This window comes from Ooceraea biroi, chromosome 7 (genome assembly GCF_003672135.1).
Source record: "Ooceraea biroi isolate clonal line C1 chromosome 7, Obir_v5.4, whole genome shotgun sequence".
In the NCBI taxonomy this organism is placed as follows: domain Eukaryota; kingdom Metazoa; phylum Arthropoda; class Insecta; order Hymenoptera; family Formicidae; genus Ooceraea; species Ooceraea biroi.
In genome coordinates, this window is record NC_039512.1 from 14,291,540 (window position 1) to 14,314,135 (window position 22,596).

General features: G+C 35.7%; 4 protein-coding genes across 7 annotated transcripts; 2 read left to right on the plus strand and 2 right to left on the minus strand.

Moving 5' to 3' along the window:
- The first annotated feature begins 330 nt into the window (after positions 1-330).
- Positions 331-12,663, plus strand: LOC105285339 (cytoplasmic aconitate hydratase). Of its 2 annotated transcripts, none has more exons than XM_011349599.3 (15): positions 331-422; positions 1,149-1,241; positions 1,315-1,478; positions 1,552-1,697; positions 1,945-2,338; positions 2,609-2,780; positions 2,852-3,069; positions 8,517-8,676; positions 9,297-9,517; positions 9,782-9,938; positions 10,293-10,528; positions 11,004-11,140; positions 11,219-11,366; positions 11,568-11,734; positions 11,875-12,661. In XM_011349599.3, the coding sequence occupies exons 1-15, from the start codon at positions 374-376 to the stop codon at positions 12,125-12,127; spliced, it is 2,715 nt and encodes a 904-aa protein (XP_011347901.1). In that variant the 5' UTR covers positions 331-373; the 3' UTR covers positions 12,128-12,661. The 2 variants fall into 2 exon arrangements, with proteins under 2 accessions (XP_011347901.1, XP_011347824.1); XM_011349522.3 differs by lacking the exon at positions 331-422 and adding an exon at positions 440-571 and having other exon boundaries at positions 11,875-12,663.
- Positions 12,656-15,092, minus strand: LOC105285264 (F-box/WD repeat-containing protein 4). The gene is made up of 7 exons (XM_011349413.3): positions 14,861-15,092; positions 14,173-14,466; positions 13,932-14,085; positions 13,669-13,865; positions 13,438-13,560; positions 13,158-13,305; positions 12,656-13,083 (listed from the first exon to the last, which is right to left on the minus strand). The coding sequence occupies exons 1-7, from the start codon at positions 15,058-15,060 to the stop codon at positions 12,874-12,876; spliced, it is 1,326 nt and encodes a 441-aa protein (XP_011347715.1). The 5' UTR covers positions 15,061-15,092; the 3' UTR covers positions 12,656-12,873.
- An 87-nt stretch (positions 15,093-15,179) lies between these two features.
- LOC105285128 (CDP-diacylglycerol--glycerol-3-phosphate 3-phosphatidyltransferase, mitochondrial) lies at positions 15,180-18,084 on the plus strand. 3 transcript variants are annotated; one of them, XM_011349218.3, is made up of 8 exons: positions 15,180-15,315; positions 15,779-15,980; positions 16,048-16,170; positions 16,382-16,653; positions 16,771-17,045; positions 17,170-17,394; positions 17,457-17,666; positions 17,767-18,081. In XM_011349218.3, the coding sequence occupies exons 1-8, from the start codon at positions 15,284-15,286 to the stop codon at positions 17,967-17,969; spliced, it is 1,542 nt and encodes a 513-aa protein (XP_011347520.1). In that variant the 5' UTR covers positions 15,180-15,283; the 3' UTR covers positions 17,970-18,081. The 3 variants fall into 3 exon arrangements, with proteins under 3 accessions (XP_011347520.1, XP_011347445.1, XP_011347607.1); XM_011349143.2 differs by having other exon boundaries at positions 15,208-15,315; positions 15,734-15,980; XM_011349305.2 differs by lacking the exon at positions 15,180-15,315 and having other exon boundaries at positions 15,840-15,980; positions 16,032-16,170; positions 17,767-18,084.
- A 246-nt stretch (positions 18,085-18,330) lies between these two features.
- Positions 18,331-22,475, minus strand: LOC105285460 (eukaryotic translation initiation factor 3 subunit B). Its single transcript, XM_011349720.3, has 11 exons — positions 22,283-22,475; positions 21,565-21,763; positions 21,136-21,448; positions 20,601-20,957; positions 20,355-20,497; positions 20,139-20,274; positions 19,788-19,983; positions 19,480-19,660; positions 19,149-19,389; positions 18,979-19,087; positions 18,331-18,860 (listed from the first exon to the last, which is right to left on the minus strand). Exons 1-11 carry the CDS (start codon positions 22,416-22,418, stop codon positions 18,760-18,762), a joined length of 2,112 nt encoding a protein of 703 aa, XP_011348022.1. The 5' UTR covers positions 22,419-22,475; the 3' UTR covers positions 18,331-18,759.
- Positions 22,476-22,596: the final 121 nt, after the last annotated feature.

A 22,596-nucleotide genomic window follows, 5' to 3' on the forward strand; every position in this document is an offset into this window, starting at 1 on the left:
GCGTCGTTTAATGAATGTTAATATGCGCTGCTTGAACTTTGCACTTTTTCCGCCGCATTGTTAAATCGTTAAATGTGTAGCACTAGCAGCCCTGTGAATGTATAAATTATGTATGAGTGTTGAACTCTTATAAAGGTGCGGTCATTACGTAACGCGACAAGCTGTATGTTGTATTTCTCATCTCATTTTTTTTTTATATTACACTTCATATTCCATTGAATATAAAATCTCACAAAATTGTTTACAAAATTGTTTCGTCTCGTTTATGTCATTTATATTATTAAAGATTGTTGAGACAGAGATTGCAGTTGATTTTGCTTTTATATAGCGTGTGATTGTATTTATTGGACACCCAGTATGAAGCGTTATATACATGTCATGCACGGAGGCCGACGTGACTTGTACAGTGACAATCATGGCTGGTAAGTGAAGAGACGTGAACTTGTTTGTTGCTGTTATTTTATGGAAAAATACATAAACGATTGAAGACAACGGATTTGTTATCACAGCATTATTATGCTAAATCGATTTCTTGCAGTGAAAAATATTAATTTGCGCTTTTGCACTAACGGTATTCGAATTTAGTAGTATTTTAACTTATAGCTGTCTCAACTAATGATGAGTTTGCAACATACGTACAAATAAAGACAATTTTTTAAATTAAGGGTTTTAAATTAAGTTTAATTCATAAGAAAAAGTGCAATATCAAAGAAATATTATCTTAAAAATTTACACAGTTTGCTTATATGTATAATATTTTATACTGTAATACGCATGTAAAAATGTGAAACTTTTTCAATCATTTTTTAAGAATTTAATATGATTAGTCATGTGGGATAACGCATCATTGTATATGTGTTTTATAAATTCATAGAATTTTAAGTGAAATATTAAATTAAAATTTTAAAAATATATTGTAATAGATAATAGTAAATAAGTTGTATGTCAAGTTAAAATAATATAATTTTAATTCTTTGTCAAATTTGATATTTTTCTTGATCTTGATGATTATAAAGCATGGTAGAAAATTAAATGTACTTTGTTTAATGATTTGTTAATTTCTTTTTAATAATTCTCTCTAGCAAATTAAGTTTTTAAATAAAAGTCAGAGAGAACTACAATATATAATAATATTTTTTACATTTTAGGAATAAATCCATATAAGAATCTGCTAAAGCCAATCAAAATTGGATCGAAGGAGTGCCAATATTACGATATTGGCAGTTTTGGTACAAAATATGGTAAAATAGTTTTTGAACTTTTTGCTTTGTAAGATATATTCACTTTATTATATACTTAATTTCGATCTTACAGACAGACTTCCATTCTCTATCCGAGTGCTCTTGGAAAGCGCTATACGGAACTGTGACAATTTTCAAGTAACAAAAAGTGACGTTGAGAAAATTTTAGATTGGGAAAATAATCAGACTGAAGATGGAGTTGAAGTGGCTTTCAAGCCATCGAGAGTTATATTACAAGTAAAAAGCCTTTAAGCCTTTTCTTGATCTTAACTATGCAGACACTCATTTATGATTATTATATTACAAACAGGATTTCACTGGAGTACCAGCGGTAGTGGATTTTGCTGCTATGAGAGATGCAGTGAAAAGACTCGGCGGTGACCCTGATAAAATTAATCCAGTTTGCCCGTCAGATCTTGTAATCGATCATTCGATACAGGTTGATTTTACAAGAAGGTACGGTTCACTGCGAACATGCACTGATATGACAATGATATTTCTAAGGACAAGAGGTTATCGCGTGAGATCACTAATGTCGCTGCAACATTGCATGCACATGTGAAAGCAGATTTTATGTACTACTATTCGATAAGGTTGCATAAACAAGATGGAAAGATTTTAGATAAAAAATGTTCATGCTATAGCTCGCGTTAGAGATTATGATAGACGTAATGATAAATCAGAGTGTAATTACTTATTTTAGCAAGGACGCCCTAAAGAAGAACGAAGAGCTTGAATTTGAGAGAAACAAGGAACGTTTTATGTTCCTTAAGTGGGGTGCAAAAGCATTTGAGAATATGTTAATTGTACCTCCCGGCAGTGGCATCGTGCATCAAGTGAATTTGGAGTATCTAGCGAGAGTGGTGTTTGATTCCAACAGTCTTCTCTACCCCGACAGCTTAGTCGGTACCGATTCTCACACTACCATGGTAAATGGTTTGGGTGTACTTGGATGGGGCGTTGGTGGTATTGAAGCAGAGGCCGTTATGCTCGGTCAAGCGATCTCTATGTTAATACCAAAAGTCGTCGGGTACAAATTGGACGGTGTATTGAATCAGTATGCTACATCTACTGATCTTGTTCTTACTATTACAAAGGTAACACGTCTTTTCTTTAACTTGATTATTTAAAAAAGAACAGGAATTACTGTATAATTACTTTATTTTAATATTACCTTATAAATACCTTATAATTACAATCGCATCTTGTAAAAAATGTTTACTTTTATAGCAATAGCATTCTTCCTTTATTTCCTAAAAGAAGAAAATAAATTATTAACGTACATTTAACGAAGAAATATGGCAGTTACGGATTTAATAATATTCAAAGTAATTATAATAAAATTATATTTTATAATTATATTTTAGAATCTTCGACAAGTCGGAGTGGTCGGCAAGTTTGTCGAGTTCTTTGGACCTGGAGTAGCGCAATTGAGTATCGCCGATCGTGCTACCATATCTAACATGTGTCCAGAATACGGAGCAACGGTTGGTTTCTTCCCAGTGGATCAACAAAGTTTAACGTATCTTAGACAAACAGGTGAGATGATTACGTACGATAACACAAATATTTTTTATATAAATTTTGCTTTCTCTTTCACAATACTTCAGGTCGATCTGAGGAACATATTAATAGGATTGAGAGATATCTTACAAGTGTACGCATGTTGAGGAACTACGACGATCCGCGTCAAGACCCAATCTTCTCCGAAGTGGTTACATTGGATTTAAGCACGGTAGTTTCGAGTGTCAGCGGACCTAAGAGACCTCACGATAGAGTTGCGGTGTCCGACATGCAAATGGATTTCAGAAATTGCCTCGTAAATAAGGTCGGTATATTATTTCAAACATTTTTCTATACGATTTTTCTATACGTTACATTGTCGAACGAATTTTATCTAATGCGCATATTCAATGTCTTATCATGTCTTATCCGATTGATAAATTATACATGTATAATATTAGTAATTATTGATGACGTATAAAATATCTGTAATAATAATTCACAAGAACCCGCAAGTTAATATTGAACAAATCTCACCTGGTGAGATTTTTCTTCACGACCGGGTGTGATCGGTGCCAATAGTAATTCCCTAAGGTGTTTTACTGCTCGGCTGATCGGACAAAGAACGCTCTAACAGAGATGACTAGTCCGTACATGCAAGCGACGAATATCACCCAGTGAGGATTTCAAATGCAAGCCAAACTGGATTATATTCATCTCATGCTGTACCTTTATTGTACAAGTTAGAGCAAAACGCGGTTCTTCTGAATGTTTTTTATTATATAGAATAGAGCCCGTGAGTGAGGATGTAAACAATGAACGAAGAGCGAGGTAACTCAATACTGTGATATGATATTACATGTATATATTAATCTTCACATATTACAGTAAGAGCTCCTTCGAACTTCATCATTTTAAGAATTATTTTTCGAAACGATGGTATATACTACGAATTTAGTACAATTAAACATGCTAACCGACAATATATATATATATATATATATATATATATATATATATCCATGTTTTACTTTATCTTACTAAGAACACTCTTCAATATTAATCAACGGTGCACATGCATCATTACCTTGTCGATGACATTTTACGATGTGGCTCGAACATCTTACTCCGTTGATTTAGCTTTATGTGTTGTCAATTCACCATGAAACTAAATCACCAAAGATAAATGCACGAGATAGCACTGATCCTAAGCGGTCCTCAGGTGCGACGATACGTCTCGCCATTACGAACTAATATATGATCTAGTCACGATTGCTTGTTACACATGATTAGATCTATATTAGTCCTTAGCAGCGAAAATAATAATAATAGAATATCTTGAAAAAGTAATGCAAAGATGAAGTGTCACACGGTAGAAGTAGAGGGATTCGATATTGGACAAATCTCACCCGGTGAGATTTTTCTTCACGATCATCACCGGATGTGATCGGTTCCAATAGTAATTCCCTAAGCTGTTTTACTGCTTGGCTGTTCGGGCAAAGAACAATGTTTTTCATCTTTTTCCTGAAGCTGCTTAAAAAATTGTACATCTTTTTATATAGGAATTTTAAATGACTAGCATGCAAGTTTGTAAATTCTGCTCCAAGTTTTTCTTCCTTCACGCGCCCAAGACTAATATATAGAAATTGTCGATGCATATATACATATATATCATATTGTTTATGATAGTAATGTGTTAGTTATTTAGTTTTAACACACTTTATCGGGATTACTCACAATTTCTTCGCATTATCAGCTTCAACATTCATAATCGTCTTCCTTGTAGAGCAAAAATTTGTTCTTAACGTTAAGTGCGCGCTGACAGACTATGAATCGCATGCACACGTCGGGCCCTTTTATATCGTTTACCCCTCCACACTCTTCTAGCTTATTTGACCAATAGGCTGCAGTCTTACTTGTAGCTATATTAGCTATACAAATATTTTCTGAGAACAAAAATGTACGATTATACAGATTTTTAATGAATAAAATGTATACAAGAAAAGTTATACATAATTTATATTATGCGAGTTTTATATCATTATATTCACTTGTTCTTAGCTTTTTAGATTAGCAAAAGATTTTAAACATTACTTTATCCGATGTATTATACGAACAAAAAATTTAAATTAAATATCTTTACCTCGCGCGCACTATCTGTCAGAAGATCGCTGATTCGTAAGAATATCACGACGAATGATCATTCAACAGGCAGAAACAATGCCTGTTACAAGTTTAAGAACGTGTCGATCGATTTCTATTCGAAATGTTCAACATTGGCATCGCGTTACCTGGCCTATCATAACAACGACATTTGCCGAAGAAACTCACCCATCGTGAATCATAAAGCTGACATTTCTCTCGCGTCTGAAATTCAATTCCACAATTTGTGATTATATTTAGCGATCAAGACGATTTGAATTAATTAATGAGATATATATGTTTTATATATTTTTATAAATATGTATGCTGATTTTTTTGACTAGTTTATCAATTTTTCCGGTAATACATGAAAATTTCTGATTATTAATTATTCCCCATTAATTAACAATTAGAAAATAAAAGGTTTATCGAATTTATCACAACAGATTGTTATCAAATATTCAATATTTTCGGGAACGACATTGTATTTTTGTATTTTCTTATATTCTATATTTTTAATTGCTATAAATTTTATAATTCTTACAAATTGTTACGTATTTTAATTATATCACTAAAACAAGAGCTTTATATCTTTATTTTAAGTTTAATTATTCATTATTATTTATAATTATATATTTTCGGCATTTATGGAATGAAACTAATCAATTGTGACCAGATTACTTTTCATTAGCCACGTTATTGTTATTTGATAAAACCAAGATTAAAAGGCTTTGTTCTGACTTTCTATTTATTTTGAAATCAACAAACTTTAGTAACTACATGACGGCACATTTTTCTCATTTCATTTATGGAAGTCATAGAAATTTTCTAGTATTACATAAGTTACACAAAAATTGCATAAATGATACTCTTATTATACAAGAAAAAAACAATCGTATATCCGATTAAAATTATTAGGTGTGTAAATTACTTTGGTGCGTTTTTTGAAGAAATTGTGCCTTATATTAAAAAAAATAATAAACATGTCAATCTTCGTCATTATTTTCTAATTTTCCATCTATTGGATGATCTCGGTGATCAGCTGACAAACTTCCTCTCAAAAAAAAAAAGAAAGTAAAGACTGAACTTGTTAAAAAAAGGACCGAATTAATTTGCACACCTAATATTTTATCTCAGAAATGTATTAAAATATTATATATTTTCGATCACTGGGTGTTACTTACGCAATATGTTAATTTTCTTCAGAATGTAAGGAGAAAGTGTGCACGTTGTGACAGTTGAAAATTTAGGAGAGAAAAAATCATTTGTTCACGTACCCGTCAATCGGCCGATACATCCGTTTCGTTGGAGAAGACAGAAGTCTTTGATCGCACTTTGCATAAGTTCTGGAAGACGTATTCAGAGCTCGCGCTGAAATTGCTGATACAACAGCATACTACTTCGTTTTGCAAAGTTCACACATTTCATTGCAAACGAGCCATCGTTTGACTTGCATGCTGATACAGTCTCATTAAGATATCATAGGCACAAGTATCCTAATGGCCATGCAAAGTTTATGGAAAATAGAAAAAGTTTTGTTTAAAGGGTAGATGTTTAACTGTATATAATTGTTGCTGAAAAAATTATCACTGTATTAGTGACCAAGGCATTAGAGTAGAAGGAATTTGCATCTCCTATTTAATATATCTCTATTTATATCTATATCTTTTTTGCGTGAAAGTACATGAATAGTTTATGAATGCAAAATCGTTACAGAAGAGCTTAATTATGATATTTTTTAACATATCGTATGCATGTTATTTATTTTATTTTATCTGACTTTTAATTTGCTTTTTGTGTCTGCTTATAATATTTTTACATATATATTATTACATATATATTTTTACAATATATATATATATATATATATATTATTTTCATATAATTTTTATGTAAGTAATTATATTTTATGTTTATTGATGAATATATGTTACATTTGATTTGGTCTTTGACGTACACATGTATGCGCATGTGTACGTGAAAGTATAAGTTTCATTATTCACTATTAATTCTTTTAAATTATTATGTCTTTTCCAAATGTTGAATAAAGACAAAGAATCGTCAATATTGGCAATAGATAACAAAACTATCGTTTGGCAATTTTCAGTTACGAAATTCTTTCTTTCATTTTTCGTTTTCGTTGAAAGTTTTTCTAATAAAATCTGTTTAAGGAAAACTCGTTGGGAAAATTTAATCCCTCATAATAAACTCTCATTGTCCAGTTATAAAATCATCTAAAAACTCTCAATGCATTGACTTGTTTTTGTTGTAAAAATGATTTTGTTTATCCTTTATAAAAAGTCATAAATTATCAGGATGAAAAAATGTTTAAAATTCTTCATCAAATATAACTCCGAATTATTTAAAGAAATATTATTATTTTAAAGAAATATATTTTTTTTAGCAGATCTCGATCGTTTTATTAAAGATTAAAGGAAATTTGAAAGCTGTTTCTATAAAACAGAGATGATATATAAATAACATATACATCATTAGATAAGGATGTGAACAGATATTCGATTTTATAATGGCGCTACGATTAAAACAAATTTATCAAATTCAGAATTGCTTGATATGTTAATTGTTACGAATATTTTTCACATTTTACTTTTTGAATATTTTTATCACCATTCTTTCTTAAAAATTCATGTTGCGTTATCGTTTTGATATTTGATGGTACAAATTGTTTATTTAATGATGTTTTTTAAGTTTGACAATACATGTCATCAAAAATTATTTTTGTTCAATCATTGTTAAAATATGCATACGTGAGGTGATGGACGAGGTCGTAGACCTCGTGATTGCTTAAATATCCTTGCTAGCGCAAACCGCCTCTTCAGCGAATCGTTATCGGACAATGAATTCTGCTGTACCATGGCGTAATACATTCAGTACCGAAATTGCGGAATTTTTAATTAATTTTTAATTAATCATCAATGATATGAACAACTTAAACAAAACAACAAGTTAAATCGTTAATGAAGAACAAATCTTGTGTGATTTTTGACATAAAGCTACTTGCATCTCATTATGGCTTCCCAAAATAGTTTATTGCAAAAATAGTAGAAGTAGTAATTGAAGAACAAATAGAAGAGCCGCTAAAGGCAGAATGTAAAATAAAATAGTTTTATTAGAGTTTTAATAATAAATGTTTTTATAGATTCTTGGTTTTGTCTATATATATAATATTTGTTCAATTTAACGCAATAGTGTATAATCAATGAGTAAATTTTTTCACATATATAAATTTTAGAATATAAATAATATATATATATATAATATTGAATTGAAATATAAGCTCGAATATTGTCCGTTTCTCTCTTTTATTATCTTCTTATCTTTTATGATAAGGAGAGAAACTTAGCTAGACATATTTTAATGTTTAGGCGCTGTTACTGCTAATGAGCTTGCTCATTAAGAACGATAGGAAATTGAATTTTAAGAAAACACAAATTCTTTCTCAGAAACTTATTAATGGCTGTGTCATATTTAAAATCATTAAACATGAGTTTCACCTATTGTTATCTACGCACACGCACACACACACACACACACACACATAGATAATAAAATTTTTGTTGATATCTCTCTATTGAAAATGCTTTATACAGCGGCGAATTTTTCTTGCAGATAGGCTTCAAGGGCTATGGTTTAACTAAGGCGAAGGTTGATACCATAGGAATGTTTGATTATGAAGGAAAAGATTACAAACTAAAGCACGGATCGGTGGTAATTGCGGCAATTACGAGCTGTACAAACACGAGCAATCCGAGCGTTATGCTTGGAGCAGGTATATTATGATCAATATAATATTTGCAGCTTATTATAGAAATCTATCTTTTATTATGACTCATGTAAAACGCTTGTTGCAACGGTTGCTTGGTTATCACGTGGCCTAATTGATTTCTAAATACTTAAAAAATTATCCGTTTCTCCGCAGATGGAAATGGAATTGTATAACTTTATCGAAATATTTTTTTGTCAAGAGTGTCGCCATCAGCTTTAATGCATATTTTCCTCACTTGGAAAGAAAATCTTTAGACAAGTTTTTAAGATTTAAAATTCTTTACGGAAAAAGAATCTCAAACAAACTCTTTAGAATTATTTAATCTCAATGATATGAAGTTAACATCATTTTTTAAAGAGCGATTTTGATTTAATTTGAATTCATATTTAAAGTCATTAAATATAAGGTTTTTATCTAATTTGTTAATCGCTCTTTTTATTAATGTTATATAATTCTGGAACTCTTTGAGAAAAAGCTAAAAAAGAGTTAAACAGTACTATTGAATTTTAATGTATTAAAGATATTAACCTTGTGCAATATGATACTTTATGAAAGTATCAAGAATGAAAGAATGAATGTTAAGTATTATCAGAAATCATATAGATTACATCTCTTTGATTCAGGTCTCCTCGCTAAAAAAGCGGTGGAAGCTGGCTTGAGTGTCGCACCGTACATAAAAACATCATTATCACCTGGTTCGGGAGTTGTTACTTATTATCTCGAGGAAAGCGGAGTAATTCCATCTCTGGCAAAGCTGGGATTCGATATCGTGGGCTATGGATGTATGACTTGCATCGGAAATAGTGGACCACTGTCTGACGTTATCGTTGAAACTATAGAAAAAGTAAGAAATTTAATCGCGACTCTTATTTCCGAATTCTATCTAATAATATATTATTAAGTTGACGATTTTCAATTTTTTAACGAATCGAACGCACGGTACGGTAAATGTTTTTATGAATTATTGATGGGCGAGATAAACGGAACGGATTTAAAACTTTAATCATGGTAGATTTAACACACATTACTTGATTTTAATATCTGAGTAAAATAATTGTTACGTATGAGAAATTGTTTATTGTTAAATTGCTTTTGAATTTATTTACAGAATGAACTCGTATGCTGTGGAGTTTTGTCAGGGAACAGAAATTTCGAAGGTAGAGTCCATCCGAATACTCGTGCAAATTATTTGGCCTCCCCACTTTTAGTAATAGCTTATGCTATTGCTGGTACTGTGGACATCGATTTTGAGAAGGAACCTTTAGGTAAGGAATATTATAATCTTTTTTCCAACAAAGGAAAGTATTTCTTTAGAAAAAATTGTAAATCTTTGCATTTTAATGTTATTAACTATTTCAGAATCCGTTGTATTCCGTCAGGATAATAATAATTCAATAATAGAATCTTTTATTTTCTAGTCCGACCAAAACTGGCAATTTATTACTTAAAGTCACAACGTTTCGACCGAGTTTTCCGGTCGTTATCAAGTGATAATTAACAAACTTGATTTCAATTTTCTCTGACTTTTAATATTCTTTAAATTACAACATTATTTATTTATTAACTATTATTATATTAACTAAAGCACACGTTCACGTGGTATTTCTATTATTTTTAAGGTCGCAAATCTGACGGTACCCCAATATTCTTGCAAGATATATGGCCGACCAGGTCAGAGATTCAAGCTGTTGAACAAAAATATGTCATTCCAGCCATGTTTAAAGAAGTCTATAGTAAAATTGAACATGGCAGCAGTAATTGGGCGAACTTGGTAGCGCCTGAAGGCAAACTGTATCCGTGGGACGCTGATTCCACGTACATTAAAAATCCGCCATACTTCGACAATTTGCAGAAGGTCATTAGAATTAAATTCCAATTTATTATATTCTAAATATAATACGTTTCTATTATCTCTGATTTGTTTTCTTCTAAACTCGACAGAATCGATCCGATTTTTCTTTTAAGATCAGTAATCAGATTTCGTAAAAGATTCTATATATAGAATTATAGACTAATATGTACTTAATCGTACTATATGTATAATAAAAATAAAGAATGTTTTGTACTACGAGCACACGTAAATGTTTGACGTTGATGAAATTTTCGTAGATGGCAATTATCTTAACATCTTAATGATCTTGTAGTGTAAAGTATTTCTTTGCATCAACAGATTGTTTCAAATCGTGACAAATCGTTATATACTCACTCTTAATAATGATTAAACATTAATATAATTATTTAAACCAGATATTGATAATATCAATCACGTATCAGGCTACAGTCACGTTAATATTTCTTACTGTGTGATAAGAAAATATGTTGCTTTACAGGAACTACCATCAATAAGGCCAATCAAGGGAGCGCGAGTACTCGTGCACCTTGGAGATTCCGTTACGACCGATCATATCAGTCCAGCAGGTAGCATTGCGCGTAATTCGCCAGCAGCCAGATATCTGGCGAATCGTGGGTGAGTTTGATAAACACGACGCAATAATGAAACGCAACGATGTCTAATGACTGACTTATTCATAATTCTGATTTTCAGCTTAACGCCGAGGGATTTTAATTCATACGGTTCGCGCAGAGGAAATGACGCCGTGATGGCGCGGGGCACATTCGCTAACATTCGTTTGGTGAATAAATTCATTGGCAAAGCGGGACCACGAACGATTTACATTCCAACTAACGAAGAGGTACATATCCGTTCTCGCTTTATGCGTTGTTGGCTCGCTCTATTTAGCTTCAGCGATTTAACATGACGAATTGGTATATTCTTCTGTTCTCAGCTGACATGAGACAAGAGTAATTTGTCAAATGCGTTTATATAATCATAAAGTTTATAAATTTTAATATTGCCAATTATATGGTAATTATAAGACATGGTTATTATTTAGATGGACGTATTCGACGCAGCTGAGAAATACGCAAAAGATGAAACGACTCTGATCGCTTTGGTCGGCAAGGAATACGGGTCCGGATCTTCTAGAGATTGGGCCGCTAAAGGACCATATCTCCTTGGCATTCGAGCAGTTATAGCCGAATCGTATGAAAGAATACACAGGTAACTTGCCAAGTTATTATTTTAATCGCATTCAAATATCAAATTATATTTTTACAAAATTTTCACTAACAATTAATTTATTTAAAATAAACGTATGTTTGTATTTAAAATTGTTTATATGTACTCTTGTTTATTCGCAGATCGAATCTTGTGGGTATGGGTATTGTTCCACTGCAATATCTTCCTGGAGAAAATGCGGAGTCCTTAGGATTAACGGGTTACGAGCAATATGATATCGCGATTCCCGAGAATTGTCAACCAGGACAAAAGATTATAGTGAACACTGATAATGGCAAAAAGTTCGAGGTGATTGCACGATTCGACACCGAAGTTGACTTGACCTACTTCAAGCACGGCGGTATCCTCAACTACATGATTAGAACAATGCTTTGATGAGATTTTTTACAAAAAGAGATCGTATTTTCAATCTTTTAAAAGATTATTTTAAAAGGATACTTAAGAAGAAGATACTTAATATTGGTTTTGGGATAAAAAATGTAAATCTTTTTTTAAATAGAACTCAGATGAAGAAAGAATATAATACGAGGATGAGGATACGATATATTACAGTTATAATAAAAATAACTATTGTTTCTTTGTTTTGTTCGGAATGACCAATATCGCAATATTCGTGCATATTTGAATTTCTCGTTATATTTAGAACTATTTCCCGTTTTAAAAAATTTAGCTGCCCATATAAAAGCGAATGCTGAAACTCACACAATAATCCAACAACGTTCGTTTATCATGTTAATATCATGTTACGTATCGTTTATCATGTCAATATCGAACGATTGATTTTTTAAATATTTTAAAACTGTTATAAAATATATAATGTTACTATATATGTATGCGGAAAATTATTGTCTTTGCTTTTGTGTACCGTAATAATAATAATAATAATAAACTATTGTCGAATTGTTGCAGTATAATTATTATTTTTTCTGTGTTTGTATTAAAATTGCAATTACAGTTTTCATAAAAATAACATTGTCCTTCGTCGTTTCTTGTCGTGAAAGTAGTTTAGAAAATATTCTTTAACGTATTCTCAAATGTATCTTGCTCGTCTATGCCATTGGCATTGTTGATGCCACTTTTCCACCAGGTACATTAGACGATCCAATTTTTAAAATATATCTTTATCTTGCTCGTCTTGTTCTCATCTGTTTTTCACAGTTTCTATCGTACAGATTGTACAACATTTTATAATCATTTTTTTGGCACAAATGGTCCGAGAAGTTCAGTTCGACCAAGTATCGATCCATAGCGCAATACAGATGGCTACTATCGAACCTCAGAGAATAGATTGGACTGCTTCGGAATGCCGACCGTGGATTCACGTAATAGACCTGGAAATTTCGAAAAGAACACTCGTTCGAACAATGAACTTGCGAGGTACGCAATTTACGAAATTGATACAAACCTGAACGAAATTTCTTTGTCTCTGATCCCACAGAACTGCCATTTCAGTATACTGCGTCCCCGTAATCATGGTATATTGATAATCCGACGAGATGCAATATAGCGTTGCATCATTCGGATCCGCCCATGAACTCACGCATTTCCCGACTCTGAAGGCATAATCGTCAGCGTTTTAGCTTACAATTATAACTAGCTTCCTACACTTTCAATTTTCGCGGATTTCCCGGATACTGGATTTTCAATGAAACTTTTTTTCCATTAAGACAGAAATTTCAATTTACCTCAAATCCCATTTTCGAATGTGCGAGTCGTAGCCACAAGTGAGCAAAGTGTGGGGATTGTCCCAAACCATGTCTAATATTCCAGCGCCGTGCCTCCATTTATGTACCATTGCGCTCATGTGGCTAAAATGTTTCTATTAGCTTGTTGCAAATTGTAATATCGCTAGATAAAATCATATTCAATCATACATCACGTGACGACGATTGGTTATATTTATCAGTTATATTTACTGTTTGTTAATATCGATTATGTGAAGGGGCGGAAAGTCGGTCCATCCACCTGATCCAACGGCGAATTTCGTCTCCGTGGGATCAATTGCGAGCGATTGCACTCTATCCTTAATACCTATACAAACCCCAGATTTACTGTGATGGTTTGCTGACTGTTCGTCCAACTGTTCGGCTAACGTACTTATATTCTTCTGAATCTAAACAAGAACGGATTTTATAGTTTACCTTATCGTTATATCGCATGGCAATTATTTAAACCTCACCCTTATCATACTATGCGAAGCTGAAATGACATTCCGCGATGTTGCATCTATGGCACTGATGTAGGACGGATGAACATTTTTTACTGACGTCAGGATACGCAAACGAGGTCCGGTTTTGCATGACGTATCCAACCAATATATTATGCGGCCATCGCTGCAAAGAGTCTCTATGATGAAATAATTTATCATAGGAAAAAAGGAGAAGCATCATAATGAATAATATTCGATCTAAATAACGCACCTATGGCCACTTATAATGAAATTTTTCCAAAGGACAAATTTCGAGAACTCTTTTGGCATGTACATTAGATTGTGACTAGAAAAGCTTTCGTCCCTATTTTTCTGTGTCAGTTGATCCCTACGTTCAATACCAACAAAGTTATTGCCACCGCACCACCAGAGCATCTCCTTTGTCATTTGCAGCCATGGCATCAATATTCTCCTTTTGTAGAATATGAAATTTTTCTTATACTTTCCATATTGCCAATTATATGATACAAAACACTTGTTGCGTGGTAACAATATTGGATTACATCTGAAAAATAAATCACGCGTAAATCTCTCAACATATGTGCTTATGCAAAATGCAAATGCAAATGCAAATTATTATATAGATGTAGCCTTTCAAATTGCAAATGTATTTATAAATACGAGTAGCACTTATATAAATACATATACACGCGGCGTTTATCAAATTGAATATATAAGAAACATAAATAATAGATCAAATAAGAAAGAAATTAATTGAAAAGAAATTTCACAATTGTCTATGTATTTAATAAGTTTCATAACTGTTGCAGACACTGATATTTTGTAGACACTGAAGAATGCTGCATGACTTGTTTGCGATTTAAATTCGAATAGAGAAAGCCTAATTCCAGAATCAATTGAAATTCGGGTAGAGGACGTAAAGGTTAAACATAACGAACATTTTACGAAATCTTTCTGATATTTGATTCGTAACAATTGATCGGTTGCTCTTCTTAACCCATATTCCATCCGTGTGTATAATTTCGTTAAATCGTTTGCACACTTGACTGATTCGTAGCAAATCAATTACATCACAATAATCAAAAATTGCCAACAATATTTCGCACGGTAAAATATCCAAACGCCAAGAATCTGTCATTTTTGTTGTACTCGTACGTAACACGCGCACAATAAACCCATACAAACAGCGACGCGACTGGAGTCTGGAGCTGGACTCATGGACTGCTGGACGCGAACGATCACGAACGATCACGAACGATGCGAAGCAGCAAAGTACGAAACGTTGAAAGTTCGAGCCGCGCACGTGAATAATTTGTTTATTTGTATATAGCAGTATATAGTATTTATGACAGTATCTCCTCATGTGTAGCTTGGCTCTGCGGATCTTTAAACGGTATGTGAGAATCACTTTTATAACTGCTTAACGTGCCTCATGTCACATTTCCTTGCAATTTTTAAATTAACCTATACGTCAGTTCGAGATGCAATCAAACGTATTTGACGCGTAAAAGGAACAGAGAGAATTGAGAATTCGTGTAAAAACACTGTATCGTATTAGATAGGAAATAAATGACATAATAACAATTATAATAAATATATAAATTAACATGAATATATTTTCAGTGTTTCTTCGACATTTGAAGAAGTACGCAAAAGAAATCATAATTTTTATAATTATATAATTAACAGCAACTGATACATAATATTTCGCTATAAATAATGAATGTCATTTATATAAAATAATATAATTTACGATGTAATTAGGCGATGCAATTGTCATATGGATAATTATCCGTAATTATCTGTTGCAGCTTGGCGTTGCTTCGACAATCTATTTACCTGTCCATGTATTCCAGGTTTCACGAACCGAGATTACTGGGTGTTACAGCCGAAGTGAAGACTTGCTTTGTGCGCTCGTTGTTTGCTAGGCACAAGATGCACATAGCGATGCTGGACGAAGAAAAGTTGAGGGACGTGGATATTCATATGCAACAGGAAGCTATCTCGCTATCCTGGCTGTGCACTGTGGCTCCCGCCTTCCCAGTGAATGGCTCCAAGGTAAACCAATTACAGAACTTGGTGAACAATGTATGTATCTTACTTTAATAGACGTCTTTCACGACAGATAACCATAATTCACGAGCCAGAAACGTTTTACTCCACTCTGCTGGAAAAATGCAGGCACGCCAAGAAGAGAATCACATTAGCCTCGTTGTACATAGGTACTGGTGCCTTAGAGACCGAACTAGTAGGTACAACAAAGAGAAATATGATTAAGAGTATAACTTTGAGAATCTTTTGAGTGAAAAATCTCGCGAATATTATTTCGACACTGCAAACAGACAATGCAAACTGGAATAATTTATTACAAAAGCTACAATAAAAACTGGAATAACTTTCCAATCTTTGAAATCAGTTTTTCAAGATTATTATTATTATTATTTCATTTCTGGACGCAGGTCAACGTGATAGAGCAAGCGATGAACGGTGGCACTGTGCAAGTGCGGATTCTGATGGATTACATGAGGGGTTCCCGTGGTAAGCACAACTCCCGCAAGATGCTAGAGCCATTGCTGAAGGACAAGTACGGAGATCGCTGCAAGGTCTTCCTGTATCACACACCGAAACTACGCGGCGTCATGAAGGCGACAATGCCCGAACGCTTCAACGAGCTCGTCGGCTTGCAACACATGAAGCTATATATGATTGATGACGACTTGATCATTAGTGGGTCAGTTGATAGCTACGTGATGATTGCGCCTGTGTCCAAATATGAATTAAATGTTTTCTTGTAATTTTAAATTTACATTACATTTAATATTAAATGTAATTTCTTAATTATTATCAGGGCGAACCTTAGCAACGACTATTTCACGAATCGGCAGGACCGATACTTCGTCATCGAGGATTGCCAGGAGCTTTGCGATTTCTACAACAAACTAGTCGAGAAAGTGGCGGAATTCAGTTTCCTCTTGCAACCAGACGGTAATACGAGTCTGAATCCTGCTGTGGACTGCCATCCTTACAAAGGATCGCGGAAAATCTTTACCCAAGAAGCCGCGTCCCGAATTCAGACACTCTTCCAGAGTGAGATAGAGAAGCGTGTTAATCTTGATAAAGCAGGTACAATCAATTATGCAACTTTGCCTGAAGAATAATTAAAGACGTTTCACTGGTAGAGATTAAAATTGAAATGATCGGATTTAGAATAACATTACTTTGAAGGTTTAATTTTTCAATACCGCAGAAGCAGACACATGGGTATTTCCACTAGTACAAATGGGCCAATTGAACATCTGTCATGACAGCGAAGTAACATTGAAGCTACTGCAAGTAGCTCCAGCAGGAGCGACACTCAAACTGGCAACCGGTTACTTCAATCTGACTTCTGAATATAGTCGAGCTATACTCGGGGATAGTCGAGCGACATGCCACTTTTTGACAGCACATCCCACTGCCAATGGCTTCTTCAGTATGTTATTATTAAATATTTACAAATTAATATTTATTATCGTAATTACATGTTCCTTCCAGATGCTAGAGGAATCGCCGGAGGAATTCCAGCGGCGTATACCAGGATAGAAGAATCCTTCTTCAACCTGTGCGAGAGGATGGCACAACAGAGAAGGATAAGATTATGGGAGTTCATGAAACCAGGATGGACGTATCACGCCAAGGGTCTCTGGTACATCTTGCCGGGTCAGCAGAAACCCTCGTTGACTCTCATAGGCTCGCCAAACTTTGGTAAGGAATCTTTAATTTTTATTAAAACTAAACACGATGTTAGCAAATGTTAATTTGTTTCAAAATTGAAAATGATGTTTCGCACAATGGTTGATTACAGGTTACAGATCGGTGAACAGGGACCTCGAGACACAGATAGCTGTTGTGACGAAGAACGAAAAGCTGCAAGATGCGCTGCACGAGGAGCAGACGCGATTGTTCTCCTGCGCTAAGCCCGTCACGAGGAAGACTTTTTCACAACAGGACAGAATACCGCCGGCTTGGGTGTGCGCGATTGTGCTCTTCTTCCGCTATTACTTCTGAAAGCTGGGAAAACATAACATGCCGCGGAACACATTTTCGCATTCTAGATTTATTTAATTTTATTCATCGCGACGCGTTACGAACAAGATAACGAATAAAAGATTCAACGTTACGATTCCTGTGATGATTAAATAATAACCTAGACTCTAAAAATTTTAACTCGTTCCAAGTCACTCCGGGACGGATGAATCGGAAGGTGCGACTACAGATTGGCGAATACGGATTTTATATACGGAAAGTATATAAAACGTCTGAGAGACAACTTCCGTTGAGGGATCAAAGAAAGCGTGGTCTACTATCGTCAATCGTCCGTTAGTTATTACATCAGTTAATAATTTCACATGCAAATTCCATAAAATTCCCTTGCTTCAAATGATAAATCGTCATTTTTATTTTGTAAAGTAGTTGATAGAGCGAACTGCAGATTCGGTGGCGCAATTAAACATTCTTCGCAGGCTATTCTATAAGGTATGTGGTAGAATTTGATATTGCTACGATGTCGGCGTTTTGCGCGTAACACCGGGCACACAAAATCGACTTCGATCCAGATGCAGTAGCAGCAATAGTAATAATAATACAAGGGTGATTGTCCGTCACCACACATGATTCACAAATCGAGATAATTGCAACGCGTTACTCGACTCGTCACAATTACCGCTCGATAACAGCGACGATCAATATCGCGACACTTTGCAGATGGAAACCAACAGATGGAGTGTTTGAAGGCTTAGAGATTTCCAAGATCTGGCAACTGGCGCGCGGCGATTAACGACGTGTACCCAACGGGATTTTATTTCTCCTCGATCACGAACGTTTCCTCTTTGACGAAAAATTCCACGACCTCCTCCTCCACGTTCTTCGCATCAGAATCCAGCTCGTCGGTATCAATATCTGAAAGCACGCGAATAAGGGAATGTTAATTCCAATTTTTCCAGTTACCAAATTGAGCCAGCATGAACGCCTGTACGCTTGTAATATTGAATTTTAAATATTAAAGGAAGGCACTTACTGCAACGTAACTCGAGACGACGTTTCTTCTGATTGTTCCATTCTTCGATACGTTTCGTGCGATACTCCTCGAACGCCTTCATCAGCAGGCAACGCTTCTCGATTAGCTCCTAGAAAATCGATTAGAAATTCAGAAGAATTCCAGAAAAATCACGAGCGCGTTAAATGTACCTTGGAAGCGCGCGTCAACCGCATGCGATCCTTGCTCTCGAACTGCGCCGAATACTTCTTCAAGTTCTTCTTAATCTCCTTGATTTGCTCCGCCGTGAGCAGAGTTGGCGGCCGCGGCCGCCACAGCAGCTGATTAAACGCGTTCAAGTTGACTCGTTTCAGGATACGGCCCTGGAACGTCCATATCCAGTAACCGTTGTCAACGCTGGTCTTCCAGCCGGATACCGCCGTGACGACGTACCTGGAATTGATTACAAGAAATAATGCAACAACTGCCGGTTGAAATTCTCTCATTGCACAAACCGCAATGTCGAAAATTGTGTGAATTTACCTGCCAGTGGGATCCCATTCCACGTCCGAAGTTTGGTAGTGGTCGGTAGAGTTCATGATGGTGAAGTCGTTGGTGTCGATGAACTCTAGAGCACCAGCCATCGTCGTTAGACCAGCGAGGACGATGAATTGACCCGACGGCGACCAGAACAGATGGTTGCAAGCTTTCTTCTCCAATCTCTCTGTTGACAAAGAGCGATTTAAACCGATGAAACACGAAGACTGACGCGTTATTAATTTAATTAAATGGAATAATAGGAGATAATGGATAGGAGATAATGAAGATTTTATTATAAGACAGATGCTTACTGAGAAGAGCGGGCTGATGACCATATCGAACTTCGTAGAAGCTAACGTTCACGCTGGGTATCTCTCCGTGAATGATGGCAAACTTGCTGCCGACCGGCTCCCACGCGAAAGCGTGGATCGGCTCCTTAATCTCCACGCTGTCAACAGGAATCTGTTTCTCTCTCATATGGAAGATCTCAAAATTGTATGACATACCCTGTAAAGTGCCGAAAGGCATTGATCTTTAGCAAAAATCGCACGTACACAGAAATCATGATTAAAAGTGTTAAAAAAATTTAAACCTCTGATGAATGTAGATCAATCGAAGCTTTGGCTTTGCGCGAAATTTATTATACTAGAGTAACAACTCACCGTATACTTCTGTTCCGTCTTCTCTTTGCGCTTGGCGAAGCGGTCAACCTTCACGCACAAATAATCGCCAGACTTTTGCCAGAAGATTTTGCAATCGGCCACGTTGAACAGATTCTTGTTTCGTATTTCATTACGACTGGAAGTCAGAAAATGCCCGATAAAAAATCACGTTCTCGCGAATGAGAACCTCGACACGATTCGAAACTGGAAACTCACTTGGGAATTTCGAGCAGAGTTACTCTGGCTGGGACATCCTTATCCTCCGGCACCCAGTATGCAAGTATGTTGTCCGTCGGGGACCAGCTGAAATCTCTGATTCCCGGGATCTTGATGCTCTTCTTATCCAGCAGACCGAATGACTGAAAAATTGAAAGCACACGATAATCAAGTCGTAATTGCAATTAACGGATATTTATTTAATATTAAGCATTATAGTTGTCTAATCTGATGATGAAGACTTACTGGAGTCTCGTAGACGCTGAGAACATCTTCTCCCATGCGCGCCAGATATTTATCGTCGTGCGACCAGCGGAAGATCGGCCAGACGGAGGATCCATCGGGGAAGAAGGATCGCTTTTCCTGGCCCGACAGGATGTCCCAGATCACAAGACGCTTCTGGTCCTGTCCGAGGTCGGTGCGTGGAGTATAAGTGACTAAATAACGTTCGCACGGTGAAAAATCTATACATTCCACACCTCGTTGGCTGAATCTTGCCTGTTGGGTGAACTGTGGACCACCCCACAGCGCAACTCCCAGCTTGTGGAACGTTGACAGATACGTGCCTAGTGGTGACCACTTCACATATGTTTCTGTCCAGCGCTAGAATAAAAAAAACACTAATTAAATTTTGATCATTATCAAATCTAAACCAGTTAGAGTCGATAGCCATAATACAAAAAATTATAATTCGTCTCCTTCTTTTAGATTTAAAATGTACAAAAGTTGATTACTAAAACTTTTGTCGTGAATAAAAATAATGTTAGATAAAACTACTTACATTACGTTCCTCAAGCGAAGTGGGCTCCGGAGCAGAGTTCTGCCAGATTTGCACCGTCACATTCGCCCCGTTGCCGCTGAGAACACTAAATTGATCGTAAGCATCTGGCTCGAGCAGATGGTAATGCAAATTACTTGCAGCCTTGAACGGCTGAGCTGTCGGTGGTTCCCAATCCTCGGGAATGTCCTCAAACTTCTTAAAGTCCGTGAAAAGATTGACCTTGAATGTATGGGACTTGTCAATCTTGTAGTTGTTAGTAGACTTGACGGCCGTGAGCGCGTTTAGATGATTGTTGTACTCCAGGAAGATGTATCTGTAAACAACAGTGTAAAACTGTAAAACAATTCGCGTATAAAGTGCCTTGTGATGAATTTTATTTTCGTTTTGTTTTAAAAAAGTGCGCTCAAAGTTGTCAAAAGGATTGCTGACCCCTTTGTCTTTCCATCAGTCTCGTTCACTGGATAGTACTGGTTGACTATAGTGCCGAATTTTCCCAGCACTTTATTGATAACAGACTGCAGCTTCTCCAATTTGTCAGGCTCCACTCGAGGTACATTATCCACGACAATCACAGATTCCACTCCATCTGTCTCCGAAGGCTTCTGCTTTAAGATATCACCAAGCAGCTCTGTAAGTTCACGACGACGTGTGTTATATACAATATTTATCACAGCAATAATTCACTCTGAAACCGAAAGTATTTACTCAAAATATTAATTCTACCAGATTTTTAAAAACTATTTGACCAACCTACTTCCAAATTATCTCTTTGTAATTGCAGTGCTCTACATTTTCGGAGTCAAATAATCGTCGGCATCAGAACAAACGACATATGCTTACGTCGAAAATGACAGCTCCGGGAATAGCGCATAAATAAAAAACCGCTGCGGGCTAAATCGATTTGTAGGTTAAGTCACGTTGGCGGTCCGCATGGATGAAAGCAAGTGATACTCGACTTTGGAAACTTTTTTGCTCGATGTCTCAGAATGTCTCGGCATCGACCGTGATGTTCTTGAGCAAGTAACGCACGATTCTCGGGCATCAAATCGCGCATGCCGCACTCGTAGCGTGAGGCTCGCCATGCTTGCGGGCGGCAAGTGCGGACGTCGCATCGGGGATGGCGAAGAGAGAGTCAGGAGCAACTTACCCTCGTCGCTGATATCATCAACGAAACCCTCGGGGTCGCTGAAGTTCGGCTCCTCGTCGTCGTTCATCGGGTCGTCGTTGCTCTTTGCAGTCTCCTCGTTTTGTGCTGCTTTCTCCGCCTGCGATTTCTTCGCCATCTTGGAAACCTCTGGGCATGCACCCGCTCGTTCGTGACGCGGTGCGGCAAAGATGGTGCTTTATCACTTTGCGCCAAGGGACGGATTTGGAGCAGAAGCAGAGGGTTCATAAAAGAGAGAAGGCGCGATTCACCCCTGCGCACTCGTTCCGCGCAAAGTAATTGGCGGCAATTGGCTG